Source organism: Paraphaeosphaeria sporulosa (assembly GCF_001642045.1).
Source record: "Paraphaeosphaeria sporulosa strain AP3s5-JAC2a unplaced genomic scaffold CC84scaffold_1, whole genome shotgun sequence".
Classification (NCBI taxonomy): Eukaryota; Fungi; Ascomycota; class Dothideomycetes; order Pleosporales; family Didymosphaeriaceae; genus Paraphaeosphaeria; species Paraphaeosphaeria sporulosa.
Genome location: NW_017253360.1, coordinates 1282218 through 1310134, shown reverse-complemented (window position 1 = coordinate 1310134; position 27917 = coordinate 1282218). Strand labels below are relative to the sequence as shown.

General features: G+C 55.4%; 9 protein-coding genes across 9 annotated transcripts; 5 read left to right on the top strand and 4 right to left on the bottom strand.

Annotated features, from left to right (window-relative positions):
* Positions 1–362: 362 nt before the first annotated feature.
* On the bottom strand, positions 363–3813 carry CC84DRAFT_1107256 (uncharacterized protein). The gene is made up of 2 exons (XM_018175168.1): positions 3317–3813; positions 363–3264 (listed from the first exon to the last, which is right to left on the bottom strand). Exons 1-2 carry the CDS (start codon positions 3553–3555, stop codon positions 621–623), a joined length of 2883 nt encoding a protein of 960 aa, XP_018041974.1. The 5' UTR covers positions 3556–3813; the 3' UTR covers positions 363–620.
* Positions 3814–5656: 1843 nt separating this feature from the next.
* On the top strand, positions 5657–8834 carry CC84DRAFT_1133531 (heme peroxidase; the record flags this gene model as incomplete). Its single annotated transcript, XM_018175980.1, has 3 exons — positions 5657–7313; positions 7383–7893; positions 7958–8834. 3 exons carry the CDS (start codon positions 5657–5659, stop codon positions 8406–8408), a joined length of 2619 nt encoding a protein of 872 aa, XP_018041973.1. The 3' UTR covers positions 8409–8834.
* Positions 8835–8881: 47 nt separating this feature from the next.
* CC84DRAFT_40943 (uncharacterized protein) lies at positions 8882–9510 on the bottom strand. The gene has a single exon (XM_018186087.1). The coding sequence runs from the start codon at positions 9369–9371 to the stop codon at positions 8973–8975; it is 399 nt and encodes a 132-aa protein (XP_018041972.1). The 5' UTR covers positions 9372–9510; the 3' UTR covers positions 8882–8972.
* A 429-nt stretch (positions 9511–9939) lies between these two features.
* On the top strand, positions 9940–12982 carry CC84DRAFT_1200836 (DUF221-domain-containing protein). The gene is made up of 3 exons (XM_018181688.1): positions 9940–10053; positions 10108–11479; positions 11532–12982. Exons 1-3 carry the CDS (start codon positions 10027–10029, stop codon positions 12728–12730), a joined length of 2598 nt encoding a protein of 865 aa, XP_018041971.1. The 5' UTR covers positions 9940–10026; the 3' UTR covers positions 12731–12982.
* A 319-nt stretch (positions 12983–13301) lies between these two features.
* Positions 13302–14578, bottom strand: CC84DRAFT_1159096 (uncharacterized protein). The gene has a single exon (XM_018177139.1). The coding sequence runs from the start codon at positions 14499–14501 to the stop codon at positions 13476–13478; it is 1026 nt and encodes a 341-aa protein (XP_018041970.1). The 5' UTR covers positions 14502–14578; the 3' UTR covers positions 13302–13475.
* Positions 14579–15099: 521 nt separating this feature from the next.
* On the bottom strand, positions 15100–17733 carry CC84DRAFT_1107244 (uncharacterized protein). Its single transcript, XM_018175167.1, has 2 exons — positions 15450–17733; positions 15100–15398 (listed from the first exon to the last, which is right to left on the bottom strand). Exons 1-2 carry the CDS (start codon positions 17564–17566, stop codon positions 15302–15304), a joined length of 2214 nt encoding a protein of 737 aa, XP_018041969.1. The 5' UTR covers positions 17567–17733; the 3' UTR covers positions 15100–15301.
* An 83-nt stretch (positions 17734–17816) lies between these two features.
* Positions 17817–20788, top strand: CC84DRAFT_1159094 (Ran-binding-domain-containing protein). Its single transcript, XM_018177138.1, has 4 exons — positions 17817–18051; positions 18149–18238; positions 18351–18416; positions 18466–20788. Exons 1-4 carry the CDS (start codon positions 18031–18033, stop codon positions 20506–20508), a joined length of 2220 nt encoding a protein of 739 aa, XP_018041968.1. The 5' UTR covers positions 17817–18030; the 3' UTR covers positions 20509–20788.
* A 123-nt stretch (positions 20789–20911) lies between these two features.
* Positions 20912–22494, top strand: CC84DRAFT_1107240 (BSD-domain-containing protein). Its single transcript, XM_018175166.1, has 3 exons — positions 20912–21211; positions 21268–21976; positions 22047–22494. Exons 1-3 carry the CDS (start codon positions 21029–21031, stop codon positions 22364–22366), a joined length of 1212 nt encoding a protein of 403 aa, XP_018041967.1. The 5' UTR covers positions 20912–21028; the 3' UTR covers positions 22367–22494.
* A 2040-nt stretch (positions 22495–24534) lies between these two features.
* On the top strand, positions 24535–25478 carry CC84DRAFT_1133515 (uncharacterized protein; the record flags this gene model as incomplete). Its single annotated transcript, XM_018175979.1, has 3 exons — positions 24535–24603; positions 24648–25154; positions 25203–25478. The coding sequence occupies 3 exons, from the start codon at positions 24535–24537 to the stop codon at positions 25404–25406; spliced, it is 780 nt and encodes a 259-aa protein (XP_018041966.1). The 3' UTR covers positions 25407–25478.
* Positions 25479–27917: the final 2439 nt, after the last annotated feature.

The window sequence follows — 27917 nt, the reverse complement described above, 5'->3', positions numbered from 1 at the left end:
AGCAACGAAATTGTAATCCATATGCTCTTCTCGGATATGTCTGGATTTCGTGCTTGGATGCCCTTCCACTACCATCCCATCTCGCCTTGTATACCCGCCTCCCCAAGACTCACTGCCACAGCCTCATCATGTCGCTGGTCTTTACGTCCATACCGGAAACCTCACTCTTGATATCCTACCCCATGAGGCACTCCTGTGGCAGATCATCGGCTCACGAATCCTCCGCCCTACACCGCGCTCCTGCAGAGCTGGGGAAGGCTGGGGAGGATATTCAGGACGCTGGACATGTACATCACATTCACGCGGGACAGTGCTTCGTACGTATGCTGGGAACAGAGGAGAAGAAACAGCATTGATAAGTTGGGAAGAAGAGCTTGCATTGAGTGCATAAGAAATGTATCGTGGTATCCATAGAGGTATGTGTAAATGCCTAAAAGCCAAGAAGCAGACTCTTGGGTCTCATCTTACCATGAAGGGTGAAGTATCCAAGCCTCCCATCCGTCCCATCCTTCCGTAAAAGTCTATATAATACAAAAACGCCGCCGAATCCGTGAGTAGGAGACTGGGACTTACGGATTAAGCAATCATTTATTTCACGATCGACGGTCTTCTTGATATGCTTAGAATCCATAATTTCTCCTCGTGGTGCCTCTCGTTCTGCGACCCGCACTACCAGGGCCGATATCGATGCTCTGCAGCTCCAGACTGAGCGCCATGTCCTCGCCACCATGCTCCAGCGGGATCTTCGCGGGTATTGGCGGCGCTCCAGAATGGCGACCGCTGCCGTAGCCGGGACTGCTGCCGTAGCCACCGACGTTCTCACGCTCGCGCAGGACATTTGTGCTTGGCATGGGAATATGGCTCGGTGAATGCGCTGGCGGAGAGTCGTACGTCGAAGTGGACATGGGGCGGTTGCCTCGTTTCTGCAGCCTGTTGCGCCCGCTGGAAGGTGGCGTTGCATCACGGTCGGCCAGCACCAAAGCACCAGCGTTGACGGGTGAGTTGTAATCGTTGTGGATGTGGTCGTTGTAGCTATGATCGTTGAAGTTGTGGCGCGAGGTCACGAGGGCATTGCTGGGGCTGTTGGCAGGAGCGCCAAACGTCACATTGGCTGCATCCCGGATCCGGTCCCGGTCTGCTCGTTCTCTGCGGTAACGTTCCTCGCGTTGAGCAGCTGCTTCAATGTCTCGTGCTCCGTTAAGAGCAGCCCGCGAACGAACCGGTCGCACTTTTTCTGTTGGCTTGCGTTCTGGTTCTGGCGCCCAGCTGTCAATGGGTAGATGATCGGAAGCATCGATGACACGCCCACTAAACGTGACTACCTGCCCCTGGTCGTTCATCTCCATACTACTGCCAGGACGATCAGGGTCTGACGAGGAAGACTTCGCGTTCGGGTTATAGACATCGAAGCTGTCTGGATCAAAAGGCACGGCTGATAACCGACGTTCTTGTTTTTCGTCAGACGAAGGAGGCGGGCGGGGCGATACCGACTTCCTGGTTGGCATGCTTCGCTGAGGAAGGCGCGACGAACGATCGTTGACCGGACTATGAGCGTTGCTGGGACTGACCGAAGGGCTGATAGCGCGAGGTCTGACAGGCGTTATGTCATGTACAGGCGATCTGCGGCGCGGCTCTTCTGGCGGTGCATGGGGGTAGTATTGCGACGAGTCGATTGCAGACTGGTGATGAGCCAACGGATGGGGTCTTCCGTCGTACTGTGGAGGATTGCGGTGGTCCGGCTCCGACATCTGCCTCGTACGGGACGGCTGTTCATACGAAGGCGGTGGTGCTTGGTAGTTAGTCAAGTCTCTACTGTGCCGTGCGTCGAGCCCAGGCACCAGACTCGCTGGGATCATAGCGGTCTCGCTGCGGAGCGGGGAAGGCGCCATAGTATCCCGGGACACCGGCCGGCTCACGGGGCGTGGATGGGTATACCGACGCTCTTGTGGCACGATTTGGTGATATTCATTGGTTCCATAAGATTGCAGCGACGCGTCGTACCCATACTGGCTTGGCTCCTCCCTATACCGCGAGGTGTTTAACGGAGCAGGTGCGTCACCACGGTAATCTTGAGGCTGGTGCTGCGGTTGCGGCAGAGTGTTTGCATCCTTTCGGTGCACTGGGGGTGGTGGCGGAAGATCGTGATCTTCGTCTTCCACCGTGGGCTGCATCGCACTTGCCCTTCGTCCGTGCGACGGATACTGATGCCCATAGGGGCTTTGTGCGTCGCCGTATCCATTCGGCGAATTAAATTGTTCGTGGGGTGCGATCGGCTCCTGGCTCCGAGAGTTTCTGCTCAACCGTAGAGGCTCGACGTGGTACGATGGATCCTGGGCGGCGTCCCTCGCATGCATATCAGGCTGCTGAGGTGTATGGGGGTTTGAATACGCCTGATCTGGATGATATGGGTCCTGGATTGGCTCTTGTTCATATGCATGTGGAACTGCCGGTGCGGAGTAGGAGTGTGCTAGCTCGGGTGGAGGATTATAAGATTGGCGGCGGGTTGCTCTGAGATTATCCTGTGATATGGCGCGATGCCCCGAGTGCGCATCACTGGGCTTCACCTCGTAGGGCTTAGGGGCAGCATATGACATATCGAAGCTATGCTCGTTGTACTGCTGCATGTTGGAGCTGGACGAGTGTGGGTTCGGTGGTGGGGTGTGGTATGCGTCGTGCTCAGCGGGCCACGATGCCGGTGGTTGCTGCTGAGGGGTGTGCTGCTTCGGCGGCGGCGTCTCGTTCATGGGTGATGCGCCTGGCAACGGTCGACGAGGCGGTGTGTCTGCTTGCTGGCTTGATCGCGCCTTGCTCGGGGTGTGCTCGTGGCGAGGACTGCCATAACTACGCGGACCTGCCTGGATCCCCCGCAGTCCGCGCTGCTCTGCGGTGTTAACTGGCGAAGGTGAGGCTCCCGTAGGGTCCGAAGGCAGCGGCCTCCGCTTAACAGGCGTGCTTTCGCGCGGCCCGCCAACCGCCGGGCTCCCTCCTGGCCTTGCGGCCGGTTGTTTCCTCTCTACCGGTGCCTTCTCCTCCTTCGGGCGCGTGTCGTAGTACGTGAGCTCAATGCGGATCTCTCCGGCGTATTTGCCCCTGCAGTTCAAGCCGTGCCAGATGTCGCTCTGTCCGCCGCCTGGAATGATGACAGCCTCGAGATTGACCCACGTCTCCCCGATCAGCTCCGTCTTCTTATCGTCGTTGAACACGGACACCTTGAGCTGGTGGTAGTCGGCCGAATCGTGGACGGTGAATCGGAGTTCTTGGTCCCTGCATCGTGTCAGTGCCGGCTGTGCAACTATGATTGATGGAGGCTGCATACCATCTTGGCGTCTGCCCGCCGCGGCGGTCTGTTGTCGTCTTCTTTGCTTCCTTCCCCAGGCGAGCAGCGCAGTACGGGTCCTGCTTTCCCATAGACCGGCGGTTCGGCAGGTTTTTGGCGCGGTCGATGATGGCTACCAGAGTGCCAATCACAGGCCCGTCGACGGTCATGTCCGAGTAGATTCCGGCGGTGTGCTGCGCTCCCAGCGCCCCAGGCTTTACTAATTTTGTGGCTGCCATGCTGGGCCGTCTCTTCTCATGGGATTTTGCCCGAGGCTCCAGTCCTGAATGCGTCGGCGGCGAGCGAGAGGGAGTGAGGGCGCCGCGGAGGGGTGGTGGAGGAGCCGCGCGTGCAGCGGGAATCAGCGTCGACGCAGTGCATGCAAAGTACAAGACAAAGACTCAAAGAGCGAGGGCGCGAGGAGCGACGAAGGCGAAAGAAGGACTGCCTGCACAACGGCCCACAATGGTGCGGTGACGAGCTGCGGCTTTGGCGGGTGCTCGCGGTGTTTGTGTTGTGCATAAGAGTGGCTGGTACAGCACCAACCTCGCGCGGCGCCCCGCCAATAGTTTGCGTCAGTTCCCGCAATCGCGCCCACTCAGCTCCCCAGATCCGCCGTAGCGCTTCTAACCAAGGCGTACCTTGCAGTCGCCGAAACACCAGCAGCCAGAAACAGATCATTCCCTGCGAACTCCTCCATCGCGATCCGGCACGCGCAATGACAAGCCCCCGCAATTGGTGGCTGGCCTCACTTTGGGCCATCACCGACGCCTCTCGCGGGTAGCCCTCGCATGCAGCATTGCGACGCGTGTATCCATGCTACAAATCGCCAATAATCCTCTTTTTGCCGCTTATAGCATATAGAGCCGCGTGATAACCTTGGCGTTGCCAAAGCAGGAGACACAGCTATACAGACCGCGTTATTGCACAGTCTCAGTCGGTCTCATCCGTTGCCATTCCTCTTCACACCAAGCTACTCGAGCAAAAGCACTTGGCCATGTCTTCCGATCAGATCTGGCAGCACCATGGACATCGAGATCGGACAGGAACGCACGCTGGGATACCGCGGCTCACAGTCGTACCAGTGGCCTTGTCAACATCAACGTCCAAGTTTGTATCACTCCGACTTGGGCCGACAGTCAACGTGGCTGGGGAAAATCAAAAAGAATCATTCCGTTTCTGACTACCCAGCTTGTTTGTGTTCCCTGCTATCGCACACTATCTTGTCACCTCATTTCATATTTCTGTGTTGTTGAAGCTCAGGCGACAGAATTCGCGCATGGGGCCGCAGCCGGATTGTGCATCGCGCAAAGTATTATCAACTTCGATAACACCGGTAGATCTAGGCGGATCGCTCTATATACTGCTCTGGAATGACGCAAACCAGAACACCAGGTGCGATGTGGTGACATGGCTCAGACATGAAGATTGAGGAGCGTGAACCGTACATTCTCTCCTGAGACGATTTTGTGCAGCTCAAGGAGATGCGCACATACGCTTGGTAAGTAGGAAAGAAGGTCACGAGAAGGTTATGGGTACAGCATGGTCGCAGTCGAAGCGTTCCCGACCAACCAGTTGATCTAGTCTCAAGCCGACATCGAAGGATCACCGTGTTCTTGCTGAAATATTGAGGCCAGGGCAAGTATAGCTGCAAAGTTGGCCTGCAGGCATTGTGCATAGGACTACCTCGTATTCGACAAAGGCAAGGCGAGACTGTTAAATATCAGCCACGACGAATTGCGCTCCGTCTCGCTACGCTGCCAATCACAACCGACTAGTAATTTTACACATTACCAACGCTGCAAAGCAGACTGGCGTTCCTTTGCCCGTCAAATGGTCGCTCCACCTTGCAGTCATGGCACATTCTTGACGTATCGTCGAATGCGTCGCATTTTCCCGACAGTCCGACGGTCTGCACCATCGGCGTCAATGGCTTCACAGCAGCCCAAGAGCCGAACCCTGCGCTATCGCTTGCTCATGTATGCACGAGATATCGATTTGCTTAAGCGACTTCCTATTCCCGTCGCCCTCTGCTTGTCCTGAGAAGCATCCGCATCTGTGGGTTTGTTGAGCTATGCTTTTTCAATTTAAGGGGACGCCGCTACGCGGCAACTTCGCAGCGCTGCCAATCCAGCGTTATCTGTACGTGAATACATCAGCTGCCGTTGATCTTGCCGCAGTCCAGTTGGTAAATCAAAGACGACATCCTGCCGAGTCACTGCAAACAGCTCGAATCCCTTCATCGCTGCTATATGCATCCAAAGGTGGTAGCGTTTTGACCTCGCATCTTTCAGCCTTGCTCATGTCGTTCGCATTTCTTCAATCCTATTCTTATCTATCATGCATACGAGAACACTCATAATAGCGACTTTGCTGCCGCGATGGCAATTGACTCTCGCTGCATCTACATGGCCTGCACACACTGATGAGTTGGAAGACATACTCTTTCTCAACACAGGCTATCGGTCTACAGGTTTTGCGACTGCCGTCACGCCATGCTCCAAAGGACTCCAACCAAGGAGAGTCACGGCAGCTGAATGGCTCCGAACCGCGTTCCACGACTCCATCAGTGGTAACATATACACTGGCGAAGGTGGGCTGGACGGATCGATTGCATGGGAGCTCGACACTCAAGAGAACGAAGGAAATTTTGCCGAAGATTCAGTAGCCGCCTGGGCGCCTTTCGTATCCGATTTGACATCCCTGTCAGATGTAATCACTGCTGCGACATACGCATTGACACGCTCCTGCAGCAACATCAGCGTCGCTGTTCGTGGTGGCCGCGTCGATGCAACTGAAGCTGGTCCACTTGGAGCTGTGCCTCAACCACAAAATGCTATTGGCATCTTCCGGAATCAGTTTGCACGGATGGGTCTGGATGACAAAGGCATGATTCAGTTTGTTGCCTGCGGTCACTCTATCGGTGGCGTCCATGGTGCAGACCATCCCGAAATCACCAATCAAGATCTCGCGAATTTCGACACGACGCCTGCAATTCTAGACAATCAGATCGCAACGGAATACGTCTCTAATACGACGCTCGACCCGCTAATAGTCGGCCCATCCACAAGGAATGCGAGGAATTCCGACTTCAAAGTCTTCAACGCAGACAGAAATGCTACAGTCAGGTCCCTGGCCACGGATCCCCAGCTCTTCGCAAGCGCCTGCCAGTCAATCTTCCAGAGGATGATCGATTTGGTCCCAGCCGGCACGCAGCTTTCGGACCCCATCACGCCATACGACGTCAAGCCATATGCTTTGCAGCTTGTGCTGCTCGATGGCGGTTCAAGCCTAAGGCTCACCGGTGACATCCGGGTCCGCACGACCCAACGTGGTGTCTCGCAGGTACAGCTTGTATATACCGACCGCAACGGTGTACTAGCGGAGACGTCTATCAGCACCACGTTCAAGGGTCTCGCCGCAGGTTTCGACGACACCTTCTCCTTCTACGGCTTCTCCGCCGACCTCCCAGTGGAGACCTCCATCTCGTCGTTCAAAGTATCCGTCACATATACCGACGGCACGCAAACCGCCTTCGACAACAATGGGTCCGGCTTCCCGGTCCAAGATACCGTCATCTACCTCGCCCCGCAGAGCTGCTTAGACTCCTCAGGGAAGCTGACAGTCGTCGCTGCGGTGCGTAACCAGGGCGCACCCAACTTGCAGGTCTTGGTCAAGATGCCGCAGGCGTCGCCGAATCCTGTGCCGTCCATCTCAACGACGCTAGTGCCCATGGCGATGCAGTCTGCTGTGGGTGCGTACCAGCTCTATTCGGCTGATTTGGCGTTCCCGCCTTCGGTGGCGAATCCTCCCATCTTCGGGGTATTTGCGGGGAGTGCGACAGATGCGAGGAAGGGCGTGAGTGGGTTGCCTACTGGTTGCACGACGCTGGCGACGGCGAGCTCGGCATCGGCAAGTTCTGGTAGTATCAGCTCTTCCGCTCCAATCGTCACGACCACGACGAGTCTACTCAGCACTGCCATCAGCTCGTCCAGCAGTGTATCGACATCGACATCCGACGGAAAGATTGCATCGACTTCCGCCTTGAGCAGCCAACCAAACACAGGCATCAGCCTCTCAATCTCTTCCACAACCTCCGCATCTCCAACACCCACGTCAACAACAACCTTCTCCTTTCAAGGCTGCTACTTCGACTCCCTCAACCCGCGCGCCCTCTCTGGCCACTCCGTCGCTGACGACAACATGGCCGTCGACCTGTGCGCAGCAACCTGCAGCCAGTACCACTTCTTCGGCCTTGAATACGCACGTGAGTGCTACTGCGGCAACGTCCTCGATGCGACCAGCTCCCAGCAGTCCCTCACAGACTGCAATATGCTCTGCGCCGGCAGCTCATCGCAGCTATGCGGCGGGCCCTACCGCATCAGCCTCTACGCCAACGACAAGTACGCCGTGCCCGTGAACCCTGTGGTCGCTGGGTACGAGTACAAAGGGTGCTACAGCGAGGGCAACACGTCGCGCGCGCTGCTGGGCTATAGCTATAGTGCAGCGAACATGAGCGTCGAGTACTGCGCGCAGCTGTGCGACGGCGCGACGTACTTTGGCGTCGAGTACGGCTCGTACGTCGTCCCCATCCCTTCGTTCTTTCTTCCTCGCTCCACTGCTGACACCGAAATCCACTAGGGAGTGCTACTGCGGCGCAACGCTCCAGTCCTCCAGCGTCCCGCAACCTGAAAGCGACTGCAGCATGCTCTGCGCCGGTAACTCTAGCACCTACTGTGGTGGCCCGGCCCGCCTCAGCCTCTACCTCAACACCACGTCCCCCCGTCTGCCCGTTGTCAACCCCGCCATATCCAATTACACCTACGCAGGCTGCTTCACAGATAGCGTGGAGGCGCGCGTGCTGACTGATGTGTATGTCGCGAATACGAGGATGGCGGTCGAGAAATGCGCGGCAGCGTGTGAGAGGTATGTGTGGTTTGGGACCGAGTACGGCGCGGAATGTTATTGTGGGGGAGCGCTGAAAAATAGCACAAGGGTTGGGGAGGGTGAATGTGGGATGACATGCGGGGGTAACCAAGGGGAGTTTTGTGGCGGCAGGAATAGACTATCTTTGTACCGGAGGGATGCGTAGAGGAAATGAGGGGAAGCATGGAGCGTAATGCGACGGGAGGATCCAGATTGGCGGCGGTGCGCAGTTAGACATCATGGTACGTCTTGGGAGACCTGTGTGAGCGAAGTCCTGGAGCCTTGACGTCTGGCCAGACCACGCGTAGCCAGAACACGTTCAGATCTGCACCGCACCCTTCGAGAGAGCTGGTCAAGCAGAAAGCTTAACCCCTTGTGTATACTTACTTCGACGGCGATGGCAATTTGAATCTGTCAATCGTGGCCGTGGTGGCGTTCGTTGGTCGACTACAGTTGGTGTACTTTCTGATCCACACTGCACCGACGGCTCGGCCCCGTTGTATGGATTGCGTTGACAGCGATTGAGATACAGAACTGTTCTTCTTGGTCGCGGTGTCTTTTCGGGACCACTTGACGAATCCTCCAAGTCTGCGTCAGGGTGTAGAACGAGCATGGTAGATGAACTCGAGGCTGTGCTCGACCTCATCATAAGGTGTCGCTATTGCAGAGACGTGGTTCTAGACCTTTGCGGAAAATATCCATCGTACGTGGGAACCTGTGGCTGTGCACCTCACCTGGAGGATTGCGGGATTTGCTCGTATCGGTAAGTTTCGAGACGAAAATCTAGATCGCGAGCAGGGGTCGCGAGCTGAAAGACAAATTTAATGCATGGCCACGAAGCAGAGGTCAGATGGGAGGCAGTAGCAGTCCGCATACGGAGGACATGGGATTTGTGCATGGTGTTTGGCGTGAAGAGGCTGTGGCTGGTGCGGTCTAGGTCGCTCTGCTGGACGGCTGGAGGGGTGCCAATCTGCGACTGGCGAGGCTGAGCGCGTACCCAGCGAACGAGGCCGCACAACGATAGCATCAGTGATAAGGTGTATGCCACAAGGAACCTGGCGCGGCGGCGGGTCAATGTGCAGTCGCCAACCAAGGCAATGCGTGGCTTCCCAGTTTCGCAGTTGTACATGGCGTGACAGAGAGTTGTTGAAGAGCACAGGGTTGGACAGCCAACAGGATTGACATCATTTTTCGCTCGGCAACGCTTCCCCCTGTCTCTGATCAGCACACAAAAATCCTGGAACGCAGAGTCCAACGTGACAAGATCGGGCACAGATCCCGAATCTCGCGATGGGCGCAGGGATGCGCGGTCAGGGGCTGGGGTCCTCGAATCAGTCGTGCAATCTCGCGCGTGTACACGCACCACGGGCGGAAACGCCTCCGCCGGACTCTGCGAACAACGCAGTGGAGGCCGACAACACGGGCTGCAGCGGGCGACGGAGCGGCCGAGCAGCCTGTCCCGATGCTTTGAGGCTGGTGCGGCCTGCGTGTGCAGCTCTTCGAGGGCCCAGAATCACGCGTGCAGAGGACAGCACGTTGGAGCTGAAAGGCGCGCGCCCAGCGACAAGCGACGGTGTATTTTGCTTTAGCGGCCGCGTTTTGGCAGCGCTTTGCTGTTTTGGACCTTGGCATGACGTGGGGCAGCCTAGATAGGAGGACTACATCTGCCAGTGCGAGCCCTGTTTAATTGCGCTTGGGGCCTCTGGTCGCGAATCTACACTTCCTAGACACCTACAATCCTCTTCCGCCAACAGGACTCGACAGCCGAGCCTTGCAAGAGCACCATGGCTTTCGGCCAGCTTTTTGCGCGTGTGAGTAAACAAAGACGGACCCGCTGCGGCCAAACCCGCTGACGGCACGCTTAGGACGACGGCGTCGCAGGGTCCAACCGCGACACAGAGAAGGACAACTCGCTGTCCAGCCTGGTGTCGACCCTAGTGCCGACTGCCATTTCCGCCTTCATCTTCGTCACTCTGTTCTTGATCTTCCGCCGCCATTTCCGCAGGCTCTATGCCCCGCGTACCTACATCAACAGCCTGGGCGACCAGCGCAAGACGCCCGCCCCGAGCAATGGCCTGTTCGGCTGGATCAAGGACTTCCGACACATCAAGGATGAATACATCCTCGACCACCAGTCCATCGACGGCTACCTGTTCGTGCGCTTCTTCAAGCTGCTCATCGTTGTGTGCTTCCTCGGCTGCTGCATCACGTGGCCCGTTCTGTTCCCCATCAATGCGACCGGCGGCGGGGGCAAGAAGCAGCTTAATATGCTCTCCATGAGCAATGTCAAGAATGTCAACCGCTACTATGCCCATGCGTTGGTGTCGTTCGTCTTCTTGACCCTGGTCATGCTCATCATTGCCCGCGAATCCTTCTTCGCCGTCAACCTGCGCCAGGCCTACCGGCGTTCTCCGTGGGGTGCCAGCCGCCTGTCCTCCAAAACCATCTTATTCACCAATGTCCCCAAGAATATCACCCAGGCCGCCCTGTTCGAGATGTTCCCCGGCGTCAAGCATGCGTGGGTTGCCTCCAATTGCAAGGCGCTGCAGGAGCTCGTTGATGATCGGGATGAGACCGCGTTGAAGCTCGAGGCTGGCGAAATCCAGCTGTCCCGCGACGCCAACCAGAACCGAATCAAGACGGAGAAGGGTAAGAAGGCGTACAAGGCTGGAGAGGGCCTCGATCACTTCTGCAACCCCAAGGACCGCCCTACCCACCGCCTCAAGTTCCTCATCGGCAAGAAGGTCGACACCATCACCTATGGACGTCAGCACTTGGCCGAGCTCATCCCCAAGATCGAGGCCGAGCAGGACAAGCACTGGCAGGGTAAGGCCGAACTGGTTGGTGCCGTCTTCTTGGAATTCGACACGCAGCGCTCGGCACAGGATGCCTGGATGTTGATGCAGAAGAGGAAGACCAAGCCCAACTCAAAGATGTCTGCCCGCCAGCTCGGTGTCCTCCCCGAGGAGGTTGTCTGGAACAATCTGCGCATTGGCACCGCTGAACACTGGGTTAGGTGGATCGCCGCAACGGCCTTCATCTCCGTTGGAATCATCTTCTTTGCCATCCCCGTTGCTGTCGTCGGTATCATCTCCAACATCAACTACCTCACCAAGACGTTTACCTGGCTAGCGTGGATCAATGATATTCCTAGTGTAATCCTCGGCGTGGTGACAGGTCTCCTTCCCGTTATCATGCTTGCCGTGCTGATGGCCCTCGTGCCTATCATCTGCCGATGTAAGTCTTGCAGCGGGTTACTATCAATTTAGCTTGAAGCTAACGTGCACAGTGATGGCCAAACTTGCTGGTTGGGTGACGCTTAGCCAGGTAGAGTTGCAGACTCAGTCCTGGTACTTTGCCTTCCAGGTTGTTCAGGTCTTCCTCATCACAACTTGCTCGAGCGCTGCCACTGCCGTGATACAAAGTGTGCGAGACAATCCCGGTCAGGTCCTCACTCTGTTGTCTGCAAACCTACCGAAGGCATCCAACATCTACATTAGCTATTTTATTCTATTCGGACTTTCCTCCGCCGCCGGTACCCTGCTCAACATCGGTGGCTTTGTCGGCATCGTCTTGCTCGGCCGCATTCTGCCTGGCAAGACTCCTCGCAAGGTCTGGCAGAAGCTCGTCAAACTCTCCGCACCCATGTGGGGCTCTGAATTCCCCAAGTGGACCAACTTGGGTGTGATTGCGCTCTCCTACTCTGGCATTGCTCCCCTTGTCCTGGGTTTTGCCACCGTTGGCTTCTCCCTCATCTACATCGCCTTCCGCTACAACTTCCTCTACTGCTACGAAACCAACATCGACACCCAAGGCCAGGCTTACCAGCGTGCCCTTCGCCAGCTCATCACCGGCGTGTACATTTCCGAAGGCTGCCTCATTGGCCTCTTCGCTATCGCAACCGGCGACAACAAGATGGCCGCCGGCCCACTTGCCATCGAATGCCTCCTTCTCGCCCTCACCATCATCGGCCACCTCTGCCTCCGCAGCGCACTTACCAACCATGAAGCTCGCCTCGCCTACACTGACCCCACGCCCGCAACCACCGAGCTCGAGCACGGCCTCGCCGCCGCCGTCACTCCGGAGAAGTCGGCAGCCGCTCCCTCCTCCCCCGCGGCCGCCCCCAAGCCCACCAAGATCCCCGCCTTCCTCGCCAAGCTCATCAACCCAGAGCGCAATTCGACCGTCGTGCTCTCTTCCAAGCTCGACCAATACTACCACCAGCCGCAAGAGCCGCTACCCGTCGAGATTGCCAAGCGCGCGTACTTCAACCCAGCCGTTACCTCGCCGACGCCTATCCTCTGGATCGTGCGCGACGAGATGGGTATTTCGGCACGCGAGGTCCGCGATACGAAGAAGGAGGTGCCTGGGCTCGAGATCACGGACGAGCAGGCGGTGTTTAATGAGAAGAATAAGGTGTCGTGGATTGGGGTTGACGAGGGCAAGGCGAGGGAGGCGCCGATCTGGGAGGAGAAGATCGTGTACTGATCTCCCCACGCGCCAGATCTTGAATTGATGTCTGGAAGGAAGATAAGGAGGTGTGATATGTACCGTCGTGTCTACCCATCTGTAAGTGTGTTTAAGTGTGTATGTGTGGTAATGTTTCTCTTCTATTGACGAGCGCGCGGTGGAGGGCTGATTTGAGCGACGAGCACGTGTGATATACCCTTATTGTAGCATTGCGGAGCATACATAGCGGCGAATCTGAAAATACTTCAAAAATAGTCTTGTAATGCGTACCTTATTTCTACATACCTTGGCCCATGTCTGGATTGACATGAGAGCTCTGCTATCTGATTATGGGTTTGACAGACCGGTCCCGCGTCATCGTGCAGGGTCATGTTCATGCACGTGCTCCCAGAAATCAGTTGTTTTCGTGTGTATGACCCTCTCATATGATTGTGTTCATAGCGGTTGTGGCGCTGTGCTTGAAAATAGCAAAATGGGTGGTGTCAGTAGTTGACGTAGACATGCAAGATATGTCAAGACGAGACAAGCGCAGTTATACATTTGCTGAACATCAAATATTGTGTCAAATGTGTACGTGGTGAGGAAATAATGGGTATCATTCGCTAAAAAAAAAATCATGGTCGCCGTTATGTGCTCCCTGACAAGATGTGGAGTAGCATAGCCAGGGCTGCGAACGCAGAAAAGCGTCCACGATTAATGAGGCGGACATAGCGTCTCTGGAAGGGCCGGTGACTTGGTTTGTTTTCCTTGTTCGTCGTCTTCCTCAGTCTGAATCGTAGTCCACCAGTGCGGCGGTCAGAGCCGGAGCCTTCGCGGCATTTTGCTCAGGCAAATCTGTCGCTGACGACTGTGCTTTCTCCACGCCAGCGGCCTCTTCTTCTCGTTTGCGCTTGATGCCCAGACTCAGCTTCGGCGAACTCTTCGCCTCTGCAGACAGGAACGGGTCGATTACCGCCCGCGTATTCCCCACCAGGGACTGCTGCAAATTCTTGCGACTCTTCTCCGCCACGATCTCGGCCTTCAGCTTCTTCTTCGATCCGGTCTCCGTCATCGCCGCCTTGACACTCGTGAACAATGGCCTCTTCACCACCTCTTGAACACCCTCGTCCACCGTACTCGCGCCAAACTCGACCATCTTCGCCCTCACATCGTCTGCCTCTGTCGCATCCGCGATCTCATATCCAAAACTAAACTTTTCCTGCATCCCCTCCTTCACGCGATCCTCCCTCTTCCAGCCCCTCCTCTTCTCCCGAAACTCCCGCCTCAACCGCGCATTGACATCATACGGATCCCTCCACACCTCGGCCGCCTCATATAGCTCGTCTAACCTCTCCGTATGCGCCTTCTTCTCCACCTCCTCCCCCTTCTTCCCCTCTAGCATCGCAAACGCGTCATTCCTCCTCCGTTCCCTCTCCTCCTCGCTCAAGAACTTCATCTCGCCTTCCCCACCCTCTTCCTCCCCATAGTTCCGCCGCGTGGCGCCCTCCACAACAACATATTTCGCCTCTTTCGGATCCGTGCGGATCTCCCACCACCCACCACACGCACTGTGCTTCATGCGGAAACTCCATATCGGCGTGGAGTAGTAGTTTCCGACCTTCTTCTTCTCGGCGTTGAAGCGCACACCCTGGCCGACGATGGCTTCGGGCTTGCAGTGCGCGCACCATACGGCGAAGGGGAGCTCGAAGCGCACGGTGAGGGCGCCCGAGGGCTTGGTGCGCGAGGACAAGGGCGGCTTGGCGTTGAAGGTGGGCGGGTTCGAGGCGTCGGGCGGGTAGTACCGGCCCATGTTGAAGCCTTGCATGGCGGGCGATGGACGCGCAGGGGCGCGAGGTGCTGTGGTTGTGGAGAGGTGTGATAAGTGGGTGTGGGTTGAGGCGTGGGGAAACTTTTGGTGGCGGCGATCTCCCGCGCGTGTTCACGGGACCAGGTCCCGCCGAATCACCAAACCCAAGCAGACTTCGAAGGCATCCGCTACACTACAATTCCATGTTAATACAGTAATTTCCGTTCCAGAGGACTGCCCTGAGAACATGTGTCGGATGTTACACAGGAAAAGCTATCTCCGATACAACTGCGTCATTCCGCGAGCCCGCCAAAGATCTCAGCGCACCAAATCTCAAATATATGACTGACAATTCCATGCTTCACACAACTGTACACCAGGGCATCCTTCCCAGACAGGAAAGTCACTTAAGGTTACCCATTGATTGCGGCACTAAAAGGCTTGTCTTTGTCGCCCTCTCACAGCGGTAGGCTTGCCTCATTTGGCTAAAGTGGCACTCCATCTGTCCCAGTGTGTGAAAAGGGACAAGCGGCCCGATATTGTATGCCCCAGTATTGCGACAATCTGGTTCGACGCAGGAATCAATTAGGATACTTCGAGTGGAGCAGAGAACTAAATCAGGTTCTTTTGATGTCTATATGCTAAATCCACCCTGTTGACAGCGGCGACTCCGCCTGAGCGTCGCTCTCTCCGACCTCTCCGCGCGACTAGCTCCTCATGATGGTCGCGAAAGCAGTCGCAGCCTAAGCTGTGGCGACGTGCTCGTGATTCGTCTTGGCTCTACGGCCAGCTCTTCGACTCGCTTAAGCAGCGGCAGCGGCAGCAGCAGCGGCGGCGGCGGCCTGCTCCTCCGTGATCAACTTAGTGATCTTACCAATGGCAATCGTCTGTCCTTGGTCACTGTACAGTGTTAGTGTGTATCCAAACGTCGTGGAATATTGGTCGGCTTACCGAAGCGTGAAGCGACCAAGTTGGGGGTAGTCCTCGAATCGCTCGACGCAGAGAGCGCCGGCAGTACCAGTGACCTTGAGTCGCGCAATGATCGACATGCCCTTTGTGGCGAATCCGGGCGCCTTCTTGCTCTTCCTGCCTGTGCCCTTCTCAAGCTTGTGTAGTAAGGCCTCGAAAGTGACCTCTTCTTGGGCGGCGTGCACGTGTAGTACGCAATTGTAACCCGCTGTAAGAATACTCTTGAGGTCTAGTAGGACAATCTGAGCCTCGAAGGTTGACACGCAGTGTACGGGCCTCTTGGGTGAACAGAGCACGAATCCGGGAAGGATGTCTTCTTCTTCAACACCACGAAGACGGATACGGACCTGGTCACCGCATGCGGCTCCGGGAATTTCGTCTTCTTGCTCTCCGTAAAGCGCAGAAATCGTGATGGTGTCTCGGTTAGGCATCATGAGGTACTTGTTCTCCTTCTTGATGACACCGGACTCAATCTTGCCCTCAATCATAGTACCAAGATCTCGGTACTTGGCAGATATGGGCATCATGAAGGGTGCGTTGAGCTTCCTCTCGAGAGCCTTCATGTTGTCGAGGTACTCAAGCAGCGAAGGGCCGTTATGCCATGGTGCAAGCTCTTTGGGGACTCGGTCTTTGATACCGACCGTTGTTTGAGCACTGATGGGCATGAAGGCGATGTCAGTCTTTGGGTTATAACCCACACCCTTCAGGAATACCGTAAGCTTCGTTGTGCACTCCTTGTAACGCTCCTCAGACCACTCGACAGTCGGGTCGTCCATCTTGTTGACAGCAACCACAAGCTTGTTCACACCCTGGGTCTTAGCCAACATAGCGTGCTCGCGAGTCTGTCCACCCTTCTCGAAACCCGTCTCGTACTCACCCTTGCGGGCAGAGATGACAAGAATTCCGACATCAGCCTGAGCTGCACCGCCAATCATGCTTGGAACGTAAGTCTTGTGGCCCGGTGCATCGAGGATAGAGTATCGTCGCTTTTCGGTCTCGAAGAATCCCCTACCAACTTCGACAGTCTTGCCTTTGGATCGTTCTTCTTTGGTTAGATCCAAAGCCCATGATAGGTACCAGGTTTCACGGCCGGCATCCTTGGCTTCCCTCTTGTATTTGTCCATGGTTCGCTCATCGACCATGCCGGTGGCGAAAAGGATACTACCACCGAGCGTAGACTTGCCGGCGTCAACGTGACCAAGGAAGATGACATTGATGTGTTCTTTTCCGTACATTTCAGCAAGAACTGCCTCGTCAACATCTTCTTCCTGCTCCTTTTCAAGATCAACCAACTGCTTCTTGTTCAATCCTTCCGCTCGGCTGGGCGAGCTACGGCCTGTTGAAGGTGTGGGTGATGTCCGACCGGATGGACCGGAGGCTCCAGTGGGTTCGCCAGTCTTCTCGATGGCCACGGCTGCGGCGACCTTCGCTCCAGCCTCGGGGGCCTTGGTGTCAACATTGTCCTTCGCTGTGGGTGCAGCAGCGGGTGCGCCTCCCAGGCTCAAGACTTTTGTGCCGCCCGCCTTCTCCACCTTGGGAGCAGCGGCATCTCCGCCAATAGACAGGACCTTTGCCTTGGGCGCAGCATCGCCTCCGATGCTCAGAACCTTGGCTTTGGGTGCAGCATCGTTCTTCGGCTGGGCAGCCGGGGCGGCCGGAGCGTTGTTGTCACCTCTTTTCGCGATCTGGACGGGCGCCTGGCGCTGTTGCTGTTGTTGCGGCTGGAAGTTTTGCTGTTGCTGGTAGTTATATTGGCCTTGGCCCTGGGCGCCGTAGCCCTGCTGGCCGTACTGCTGCTGTCCGTATTGTCCGTACTGGGGGAAGCCTTGCTGCTGACCATACTGCTGGAAGTTGCTGTATCCCTGCTGGCCGTACTGCTGCTGGCCGTATTGGCCATATTGCTGGTATCCTCCGCCATACTGCTGGTATTGCTGCCCAGGCGTGAACGACGACGCACCGGGGGTGAAAGACGATGCGCCCGGAGTGAACGCTGCGCCGCCAGGCCTGAACTGTCCTTGCGCGTTATTGTTGTTGTTGAGGTTGAGGTTCTGTGCCTGCTGCGACAGGTTGTCCTCCTCTTGCTCCCACGAGTCTGCCATTGTGTGTGCGAGCGTGCGTGTGCGGGGGGGGGGGCGGGGCCTATCGAAAATCGAAAATCGAGCGTCGACTCGGGTGCGTTTACGACAGCGCGAGTCTGAGTCTGCGTTTCTGGCGGTGCAGAAATGCGAAATGGACGGGCCGTGCTTTATACGGAGCTTGTTGAGGGCGGCGAGGTGCGAGGGGAAAAAGTATGCGGATCGTGGTGGGCCGCGGGGCAAACGCTGGGCAGCCACCAAAGATCGCGCCTGCCTGACCCAGACCAGGATTCCCAAACCAGATGAAGGGTGCGTGCTTCCAGACAGCAAACTCGCCGATATAATGACTCTCTCTCTCGGTCGTCCCCTTGCCTTGGGCTACCCGCTTCGATTTCTTCGGCGTTAAAGGCACGCTGCGCTTGGGCATCGTTGTTACCACCCGGACCGCCCGCGCGCTGATTGGCGGCCCAACACCCCATACAGTCAGCATGGAGGTTCTACTATCCAAGGTATGACTCTGCCATTACTGTTACCAGACCGTATCGAACGGCCTCCGATACAGTTATGACTCTGTGATATACTTCGCTGACTCTTTCTCGAACATAGATCACTCACCAGGCGGTCAATTACGCCGTGAAAACGGGTTTCACCATCACGAGTGGCTTCGTCTTCCAACAATGTACACGATTGCTCAAGGTGCGTAGGCCCCGACAACCATATTCCAAGCCGGGAGTCTGAAATCTGCCGATTTTGCACGACGCAGTCTTTACAACGCCGGCGTAACGTGATCAACCTAACACGATAGCAGACCGCGGACAGTCGCGAGAAAGCCGAGTTGGCCGCCTTACAGCTTCGGCTCGAAGGAAAGATCAGGGTAGGCCTTGGTAAATACTGCGACCAGCACGTCTCTGACCTCTGTGCAGATCATCTCGCCAGCAATTGATATGATCGAACTGATAGCAGCCCGCGGAAATACATCACTAGAATCAGCTGTGACTCTGACCAAGTCCCTTCGGTTCGACATACAGTCCCTGGGCGTACGCCTTGCTAAGGCTGTAGGTGAGGAAAAGCTGGCGCGCAAAGGAAGCTCGCGCAGCAAGTCGCGCGCTGAGAATGACCTCGAACTTCGTCTCATCATCGCCGAGATCAAGAAACTGCTCAATAGGATTGAAGATGCGGTGCCTCTAATCAGCCTCGCCATAACAACCTCCGGCGTCACACTCTCATCAACTCTCCCAGCAACAGTCTCCCCTTCTAGGATGTTGCAGGCCAGCACTTTTCTCACGCATGGCGACACACAATACAACATGACTATGCCCCGTGCACAACAAATCGGGCCGTCGTTTCACCTTTCCATGTACATGTTGTTTTCCGGACATGCAAATCGGGCTCTAGATGAAGAGAACATTCGGGAGACAACCTGGAAGGAGGTTATGCATAAAGCTCGTGCTGTGTTGCTGCGGGTTCCGCTTGATAACATCTACCAATACCCTGAACATTTCGAAGGCGATGCTGCTCGAATTGATGAGCGTGGGCACGGTCATATACCTTCCGAAGGACGCCCGCACGAGTTTGCATACCAACTTTTGATCGTCGAAGATCTTGAAGACGACCGCGTGCACACCTTCGAGGAAGGCGAAGAGCAGCCAGGTCCATATCATGGTGTTGGCCTGGCGGGGATCCGAGAAATCATTCCTGTCCATGAGATTTCCAAAATCTTCTATGCTGATACGGGGAAGATACTCAATATCGGAACTGATGGCGAGACGAACAACCCCATCCTTCTGCTAAAGCGAGATGTAAACGCTGTACCACCTCGGCGTATGATGGAGCAAACCGACGTGGAGCCCGACTATGACTCTGATGACTCACATACCGTGGGTGGATCAGAGCCAGACGAAGAACAGTCGGAGTTGGATGCACAGCTGCGCCGTGAATCGACTGCAGAGCTGCACACAGACGAGTTACCTACCGCAGAGCCCCATACCCACCCATGGCGTCTTCCCCCCAACTTGGACCTGGAGTGGATGGCTTTTGAGGTTTACACTGAAGAGCCGCCCTCAGACTCCGACGTTGACGAGTCTGACATCGACATTGGAGCCACCTCGTCAGCAGCGGCAACCCCGCAGCGGGCTGAGTCTGCATCTCCCGGGCTTACTTCGTACTTTTCCAAGCTGACTATGCGGCCTTCGACGCCAGCAACGTGGACGCCTCCACCACCCGACACTCAACTCATACCATCTCCACAGAAGAGTTCCCTTCCAATATCAGGCCAGGACCGAGCACCTACCGCCGCTCCGGCCATCAAGACCTCGCTCTCTCTCCTTGAGATGTTGGTCCGCCTTACTGCCCTGCAGCAGTTCCAACAAACCTCACACCTTGCTGTCCCAGACGAGCTCTTGAACTTCTTCCTTTCCGACAGCAGCACGGTTGGCTCCGGTGGAGACGCTGAGATTCGTCGACGTGTCCGGCGTGAAGCGCGGATGAGGGTTGGCTTTGACCCGTACGATGAGAGCCCGATCAAGCGACGTGGCGAGGACTACCTTGAGCACGAGTTTCACGACAGTGCGGAAGGGTACGATGACGCGACACCCCTTTCTCCTAGCGAAGGACGATATGATTATGAAGGTTACCCGCACGGCAAAGCATCCCCGCGCTCTCGGTCTACGACGCCAGTGTCGCCCTCATTACCTAACTCCTCCCCCATCGGAGGCAATCGCGCCAAATCGTCTGCGGACATTCCGCTGCCATCTCGTGAGATTCGGCACTCGATTTCTTCCTCCGCCAGTCCACTTCTACGACGAGCCACTGACCGACCGAGTCAATACCGGGCCATGAAGCAGCCCAGCTTCCGGGCTCCCCCAACGGCACCGCCCACGTCCAGCTCGCCTCGATTGCCACAGGCTGCTGGGAGGGGAAGCTCCGTGCCTGATACTCCCCCCGGCAGCAGCAACACACCTTCATGAATGCTACTTTTCATTAGCGGTATGCGATTGTTATGAACCAATGATAGCTTGCATAGGTGGCGGCGTTTCACACTTAGACACTGAATTTTCGAGCTCAACATGTATGGATTATGTGTACAGAGCATCAAGGTATTCATCTCATCACCCCGATATGGGTTAGACAAGCTGTATATAACGGGCAATGATTTAGATCGAGACATCATATGGGTCTGCTCGTGGACATGCAGGCACTCGTGTGGTATACAAGGTCATAGATGACGGCAGTGTCATGAAGCCTCATGAGATATCAATCAATCTGCATTGACTGAAACAAGAGGAGTGTTCGCTTTCACGTGACAACGGTATCCCCGCCCCGCAACAACCATGCAGGGGCCGCGTGCGTCGTTGCCCTAGCTCCCCCAAGCGTCGCAACAACGGTACTCTGGAGTGCCGAGGACCTCACACCCACAACGCAGCGCGTATAAGACAGGAACCCCGCTCCTCATAGCTGCAGAGCTCGCCGCAGCTTGTCGTCTCAATCATGGATTCCGCGTACGATCACATCCAGGAAGAGGCCTACCCGCAAGACCCAACCCCGCCCAAAGACGCCGCCGCGCCCGCAACCAACAACTTTCAAAGCGAGGTACAAGATGCATACAAGGCGATATCCAGCAGTCCGTGGGCGGCTCGTCTCGGTGGCTTCCTAGGTACGGTGAAGAAGCAGGTCCGTATTCTGGATCCAGCCTACAACAAGCTCCCCTAACAAACCCCCGTGAGCAGGGCGAGCAATACTACGACGGCGCCAGCAAGCAAGCCACAGCGGGCATCTCTACCATCATCAAGCACACGCGCAACATCTCCGTCAACCCTGGCGATGCCTCATCCTCCACCACCGAATCCGCACCCTCCACATCCAAAGCTCCCGCTGACCCAGATGCACACCCCGACCGCCCAGAGTCGCTCCCCGCCGACATTGTCAAAGAGGCAGAGGGCATGCTGAGCCGCTTCCGCGCCGAAGCCGCCAAGCGCCTCAAGGACATCGAGAAAGCCGAAGACGCCGCCGACGAAGCGCTCCTCAAGTTCGGCACAAACATACGCTCGTTCCTGCGCGACGCCGTAACCATTGCGCCTCCTACCGAAGACGCAGCAGGGAACCCAGGCGCAGTGCTCTTCGAGTCAAAGGACAGCTCCGGCAAGAAAGTAGTGCATGCCACGCGCTTCGACGCCCAGCTGCACGTCATCCACTCCTCGCTAGACTCCTTCCTCAAAGACCCCGTGAGTCCCGAGTGGGCAGGCTGGCGGGCGGACTTCGACGTCGAGAAGAAGACGGACGAGATTGCGCGCGATCTGGAGAAGCATGCGGAGCTGCGGACCGCAATGGAGAAGCTCGTGCCCGAGAAGGTCGAGTACGCCGCGTTCTGGGAGCGGTACTACTTCCTGCGGCACGTGATTGAGAGCGAGGAGCAGCGCCGACGCGAGATGCTCAAGGGTACGTGACATTCCCACCCGACCCGGGGTCTGCATTCACACTTGTTGCCCGTAAATCTAACACAACCCAGGCGCATCCGCACCCGCCGACGAAGAGGAAGTAGCCTGGGACGAAGACTCCGACGACGACAACGCCGGCGAGACCTCCACGTCCACCCCGCAGGCCGCAAAGTCCGCGACGAACCTTGCTGCGTCCCAGGGCACGCTCAAACCCGCTGCAGAAGACATGCTCAAGCCTGCGCAACCGCGGCGCTCCAACGACGAAAAGAGCGTGGCCGACAGCGACGCGAGCTATGACCTCGTCAGCGGAGCGACGAGCCGGGCGCCGGGCAGCCCGCAGGAGAAGAAGAAGGCGGTGGCTGAAGAGAGCGATGAGGAGGACTGGGAGTAGTGTGGTTCTGCTACTGGTGGTCTGGCGATTGGCCGGTGCGCGGGTATCAGATCGGGCGTTCTGGAGGCCTACGGGCTGGGCTTGGTTTCGTGGGAGTTTAGGGAGCAATATATCAAGTTTGCCTTGCCTGTTGAAGCGAGATGTGCGCCTGAGATTGTTGCGTGATGCGTAGGAGCATGAGAATAGTACTGAATATGCGAATAGGCCTGGGATATAGCGATCACATAGTGCTCCTGCGAGCTAGTGAGGCGGTGGGCCGCGTATCCCTCATTCTCCCAGCAATCTCCCAGCCACGCACAAGCACAAGACTCAACCCCCATTCTCCCCCAGTCCACAATCGATCCGCGATGCCTCCATCTAGCCCCAACTACCTCCCCTCCCCTCCGACCCCGAGCTTATCCGTACCTTCATCAACGTTTCGTAAGACGGCCCATCCGCATCCGGTGTGACGAGAGGCCAGGTACCTGCCATTCTTGCTGCACAACTCAAGTCCTCATCGACGTACTCGATGCTCAGGGCCTTCCTTTGTCTCAACACTCGGCGTCTTACTTTCTCAGATGTTACCGGAGTCTGGGCGTCGTTATCAAAGGCTGAGAAGCTGGCTTTGAAGGGTAGATGTTTGCGTTGAGGCTTGGGGCTGGACATGTTCAGGGGTCTTGCCTTATGGATGGGGCGTTTTCGTGTGGGGTCCATGCGTGACTGAGGGTTGCTACGAAGTCACAGTTGTACTCGGGATCGCCATTGGAAGGAAGCATGCCGAAGATGTTGACATTTTGGTCCTCAGGATGATGGCCTGCTTTGAGCAACAAAAAAAAGGAACCTGTTTGTCTGCATCTGCGTCTGCTCTAGGATACCTCTGAAGATTTTCGCGGGATTAGTCTGCGTGGTATCCAGAGTAAGTAGTTTCGATCACTGAGCGATCCGCATAGAACCCGTGAAGAGGTACGTCGCTGTGCGTATGTACTAATAAAGCAAGGACTGCCGTTCAGTGTTGTTGGACGGAGCGTGTGACTTGCTCGCATCCAAACAGGTGTCTTGCCTAGCCAAGTGCGGGGAGGCACGGCACTTACTCAATCGACTACCCAGTTCTGGATAACCAGCTAGCAATTCATTTCTCATAGGCTCACCAGTCTATGTTGAACAAGACGTGTCACATTTGTGCATCTGACGCTTATCGGGAGCAGCCCGCAGCGTTTCGAGCCATAGTGTCGGGATTTGGCACTACCTCTGGCTTATGTTTCCTCTAGAGAGTACTCTATGGTATAATGAGCAAGGATAGAATGGTTCCGGATTCAAAGACCTTCAGTGATACATACGGGCCGAGCACATTGAACCGTCATGTGTATCGACCCAGAGAAACCCCGATTTAGGTTGGCTGTGAATGCTCTAAACTCCACAGCTGACCGTTGAAGGGCCAGCCACAATCCCAGGTACGCCCTGAATTTCCATTTGGTACTACCGATAGAATGGCGTCAGATATACTCCGTCGCTGTGACGGGTCCCATCGGCTTTATTGGGACCTTTCGTAGGCAAGCTGTGCGGATGAGGGACGTGTGAGTCAATAGACAATGGCTCACGTAGGGCTTCAGATCAAGTTGCTCCAAGACCATGTATAGGTTGGAACACGCGCCTGGGTCTGCAATGAAATCCTTAAAGCTCGTAATCAACTCGCGTGGACGAATGACATCGGACTCGACCACTTTTGGCCCCCGCCCCGTCAGCACTTGTCACTGCCGCTAGAGCCTGCGTCTGTGCCAGATCACAATGAGGTAAATGCAAATCTGGGCAGTGTGAGTGGCGCTGACAAGACCGGTAACAACTCTGCAGCTGAAAATAAACGCAGCTCGCTAATCGGATAGAAGTGTCTTTTTGGTGTTATCGCCAACCAGCAACCGCTCAAAAACTGGTTTTTTCATGCAGATAATTACCTTATCTGGATAGGTCAACGATGTATGCAAAGCTTGTGGCTGCTTCCCAGGCTGTTAGGGTCGGTTGTCCCTATGTGCTGATGGAAACGCGAACATCAGCCTCGCGACCATAGCCCCTCACGGCTGAGCTGAAGGCTAGGTTCAAATGCTAGGGTAAGTCCACAACAAACATCCACTTCCGTTTTCTTTCACATATTCCCTTTCCCAAGCTTCCTCTACAGATCCCGAGCTCTCTTGAAGATGGGTCAACCATGGGCCGACCAACCATACACTCTCCTCCCGCTGCCCGGGATGCCGGGACAACGCACTGTACGTTACACCGTACGCTCATTGAAACTGCTGACAAAATTCAGAGCACCAATAAGGATGTGCTCGACATGGCTGTCGAGATGGCCCATGTCCACAACTTGATCTTACGAGGAATGAATGCCATCTACCACCAATGCGAGCACGTAACCAAGCCGGGGGATATTAAGGACTTCGTGCTGTATATCAAAACGTGGGGCGACATGGTGCACCACCATCATTCGATGGAAGAGACAGAGGCTTTTCCCGGGTGGGATGGGATCGCGAAAGCAGCGGGAGCTTCAGAGAGCATCACCAGCAGGAACGTCGAGCAGCACCATGCTTTCGAGCAAGGTTTCGAGGAACTCAGAACATATGTGGGGGAGATGCACGAAGGGAAAGCTGAGTACGATGCCGCAAAGGTCAAAGACATGATCGAAAGATTCGCGCCAATCCTCAACGTGCACCTACACGATGAGGTAAACATGATACTCGATATGGAAAAGTACGACGGCAAGGCACTGAAGAAGGTCATGGATGCAGCCGCACAGACATCGGTCAATTCGGCGGACCCAGTATGTATTCGCACCGAACCGCTACCCCAAGTTGCTCACGTCCTATAGAATCTCGTCCTTCCCATGCTGTTTGGATGCTACGACAAGACCGTTCCCGGACTAGGGAAGTTTCCGCCGGTTCCATTTTTCCTGCCATACTTGAATGCTTTGTGGTTCTCGAGGAAGCACCAATCTATCTGGAGGTTCAATCCGTGCGACCATTGGGGAAGGCCTAGACCTCTGGCTTTCGCGGGTCCATCTCAGACACAATGATTTGCTCGTTGGGGATCTAGGCAGCAAAGTTTTGGGGGCTTTATCTGGGGTTCCTTACATCTTTTGGTGGACATGCATTACAAACTAGCTCTTCTCCATAAATACTTCTCACCCCAAGGACCTATCGGTACTGCTGACGTGAAACAGAATTAACAGATTATAGGAGGTCCTTATCATACCGACTTATGCTCACCTTTAATACGCACCAGCCATGTTTCAGATTCGTTGCGCAGGGGCAAGCATCGGGTGCTGAGGTCGACTGATTTGCACCTGAAAATTGCTTACAACATGCTCTCGGCGTCCGACCACATTATTGGCACTGAATCACGTTTAAGCGTTTGCGTTGCTGTTGGTGAGCTCAGATTTGGTGTGGTATGTGACGAAAAAGTGAACAGGCTTTGCTACGTCTCGAGGATATACAACTGCGAGATGCAATCTCTGAGGTGAATCATGATCCCAGTACAACCACAATTCCTTCCAAGAACAACTGAAGTTCCTCAGCATGCCAATGGAAGCACTTGCCGCGATTGGCTTCGCCAGCGACATCGTTGATTTTGCGATTTGTCTGAAGACATTGGATCCGCTCCTGCAAGAACTTGAAAAGTTGATTTGGGATTTCTTGACCTCCCCATGTTCTTTTGCTCTGGTAGACTTCGACGAGAAACAAGACTGTGTTCACGAAAGTAAATGATCGAAACTGTCAATCTATCAAACTGAGAAAGCATTACCGGTCCTTCTTGTTGAAACATTGTACGGTTGGAACGACATCTTTGGAAGACTGCTTGTCTGGGAACGTCACGATGTAAAAGGTATGAAAAATAGTAAGGACGAGATGGCATTGCACTGTGCGCCAACATGAATTTGAACAGTGTAGAGCCGACGTGAATGCAATAAGCGCAAAACAATATATACTACTGTGAGCGGCGGCGTTTAGAGGTCACATAGAAGTAGTAGGGCTGGTCATCGAGAAGGGGGCTTTTTTGAGCTCCATAAGGGGAGAGCGTGATGTACTTTTGGAAGAAAGATATCCAGGGACGGCTTTGCAAGTAGCCGTGGAAAGAAGAAATCTAGACATCGTGGACATTCTACTGAAAGCCGGGGCAGATATTAACATGAATCATAAACTTTCTTCACCCATATTGCCACAGGAAATGACGATGGGATTTAAACTGCAGCTAGACGCGATCCCCCTTATTTACAAGGATTCCAGTCTCAGCGCTCTAAATTGGACAGCAGAAGCTGGAGACATGCGTTTGCTGGATAGATGGCGGAGATGCTTGATCTGAAGCTGGAGGAACGTTCTGACTCTGAGACGGCGGAGGCTTCGTAGTTCTGTTATGTTGTATCCTAGTTGGATTGAGCGAGTTTCGCGAGTGCATTGATTTACCTCTTCCTAGCAAGCAGAATTCAAATAGTTGAGACCTACTTAATTCATGTGACTGCTCGGAGTGATAATCGTAAAGATTGGATGTCACGTATCATATGTAGGAGCTGGCACACTTGCTCCCATGGCCAAGCTGGGCGAGTGGCGATCGGCCAAGTCAATCAACCTTCTCGAACCGGCAACTCCCCAAACCCATCCATTGCAGCACGGGTATCGTTCTCCAGGGCCTCGTGTCGAAGCGTCGTGTGAAGTGAGGAGATAGCGGGGTTGGATGCGTTTACCCTGGATCATCACCGCACCAACTCGAACAGGCAAACTGTTGGAGGCCAATCGTTATTGCGCAGGAATGACGACATAACAGATTCGCAGAATTTTCCTTTTGCAGGCAAGCTTGTGAGCAAAGACTGGCGGAGTATATGCAAACGCAAATCAGCAATAGCACGTCGTATTCATTAGGTTCACCCAACACGCTTATATTGGAACGGTATCTGGAGTTCGTTAGCAGTTTCAGGCACTAAGAAGACCACATGGAAGATGCGAATTCACTATAGCCTCTTCAAAAACACCCAGAAAAGATAAAACACGGGTTTCTCTTTCTCTTACATCACTCCACTGTCGCTCCATGCTACCTCCTAATGGCCTGAACCTTGCAGTATACCTCCGCTGTGAACCCCTCGCCTAGACTACCCGCTTTGACGCATGTATTTTTCACTCTGACCTTGCCCCTATGCACCCTCCGCCCCTCAGCCCTTCTCCATCCCACCGCATCACGCACCATGACAACAGACCACTCACCACCACCCACCATCACGCCCCACCCCGACCACCACTAACGCCCCTCCACCGCGCAGCAGCCCGCAATATCGCACAAGCATCACCAGGATACACCGACAAGTCCGCTCCCCACCCGTACAAACATGCAGCACATCACCTGTCGCGAGAAAGGAGCTACTCTCCTTCCCATTCCCACTGTCCCACTCCCCCTTACCCTCAGTTCGCCTAAACTCCACTCCACCCATCTCTTTCCCCGTTCGAAATGGCAAGGGAACACCCAGTCCACGCTCACGGCGCGTACACGGTAGCAAACGAAAGTAGGTGAGATCAACAAGAAAGACTGGACGGACTGG

Excerpts from the sequence above, each read along its gene's own strand:
- CC84DRAFT_1107244 (XM_018175167.1), bottom strand. The coding sequence starts at position 17,566 with ATGGCAGACTCGTGGGAGCAAGAGGAGGACAACCTGTCGCAGCAGGCA. Across the intron at positions 15,399-15,449 it reads CTTGGTCGCTTCACGCTTCG|TGACCAAGGACAGACGATTG; the intron begins GTAAGCCGACCA and ends AACACTGTACAG.
- CC84DRAFT_1107240 (XM_018175166.1), top strand. The coding sequence starts at position 21,029 with ATGGATTCCGCGTACGATCACATCCAGGAAGAGGCCTACCCGCAAGAC. Across the intron at positions 21,212-21,267 it reads TAGGTACGGTGAAGAAGCAG|GGCGAGCAATACTACGACGG; the intron begins GTCCGTATTCTG and ends CCCCGTGAGCAG. Across the intron at positions 21,977-22,046 it reads CCGACGCGAGATGCTCAAGG|GCGCATCCGCACCCGCCGAC; the intron begins GTACGTGACATT and ends AACACAACCCAG.
- CC84DRAFT_40943 (XM_018186087.1), bottom strand. The coding sequence starts at position 9,371 with ATGTACAACTGCGAAACTGGGAAGCCACGCATTGCCTTGGTTGGCGAC.
- CC84DRAFT_1159096 (XM_018177139.1), bottom strand. The coding sequence starts at position 14,501 with ATGGGCCGGTACTACCCGCCCGACGCCTCGAACCCGCCCACCTTCAAC.
- CC84DRAFT_1159094 (XM_018177138.1), top strand. The coding sequence starts at position 18,031 with ATGGAGGTTCTACTATCCAAG. Across the intron at positions 18,052-18,148 it reads TGGAGGTTCTACTATCCAAG|ATCACTCACCAGGCGGTCAA; the intron begins GTATGACTCTGC and ends TCTCGAACATAG. Across the intron at positions 18,417-18,465 it reads GGCTCGAAGGAAAGATCAGG|ATCATCTCGCCAGCAATTGA; the intron begins GTAGGCCTTGGT and ends ACCTCTGTGCAG.
- CC84DRAFT_1107256 (XM_018175168.1), bottom strand. The coding sequence starts at position 3,555 with ATGGCAGCCACAAAATTAGTAAAGCCTGGGGCGCTGGGAGCGCAGCAC. Across the intron at positions 3,265-3,316 it reads GGCGGGCAGACGCCAAGATG|GGACCAAGAACTCCGATTCA; the intron begins GTATGCAGCCTC and ends GACACGATGCAG.
- CC84DRAFT_1200836 (XM_018181688.1), top strand. The coding sequence starts at position 10,027 with ATGGCTTTCGGCCAGCTTTTTGCGCGT. Across the intron at positions 10,054-10,107 it reads TCGGCCAGCTTTTTGCGCGT|GACGACGGCGTCGCAGGGTC; the intron begins GTGAGTAAACAA and ends CGGCACGCTTAG. Across the intron at positions 11,480-11,531 it reads CGTGCCTATCATCTGCCGAT|TGATGGCCAAACTTGCTGGT; the intron begins GTAAGTCTTGCA and ends TAACGTGCACAG.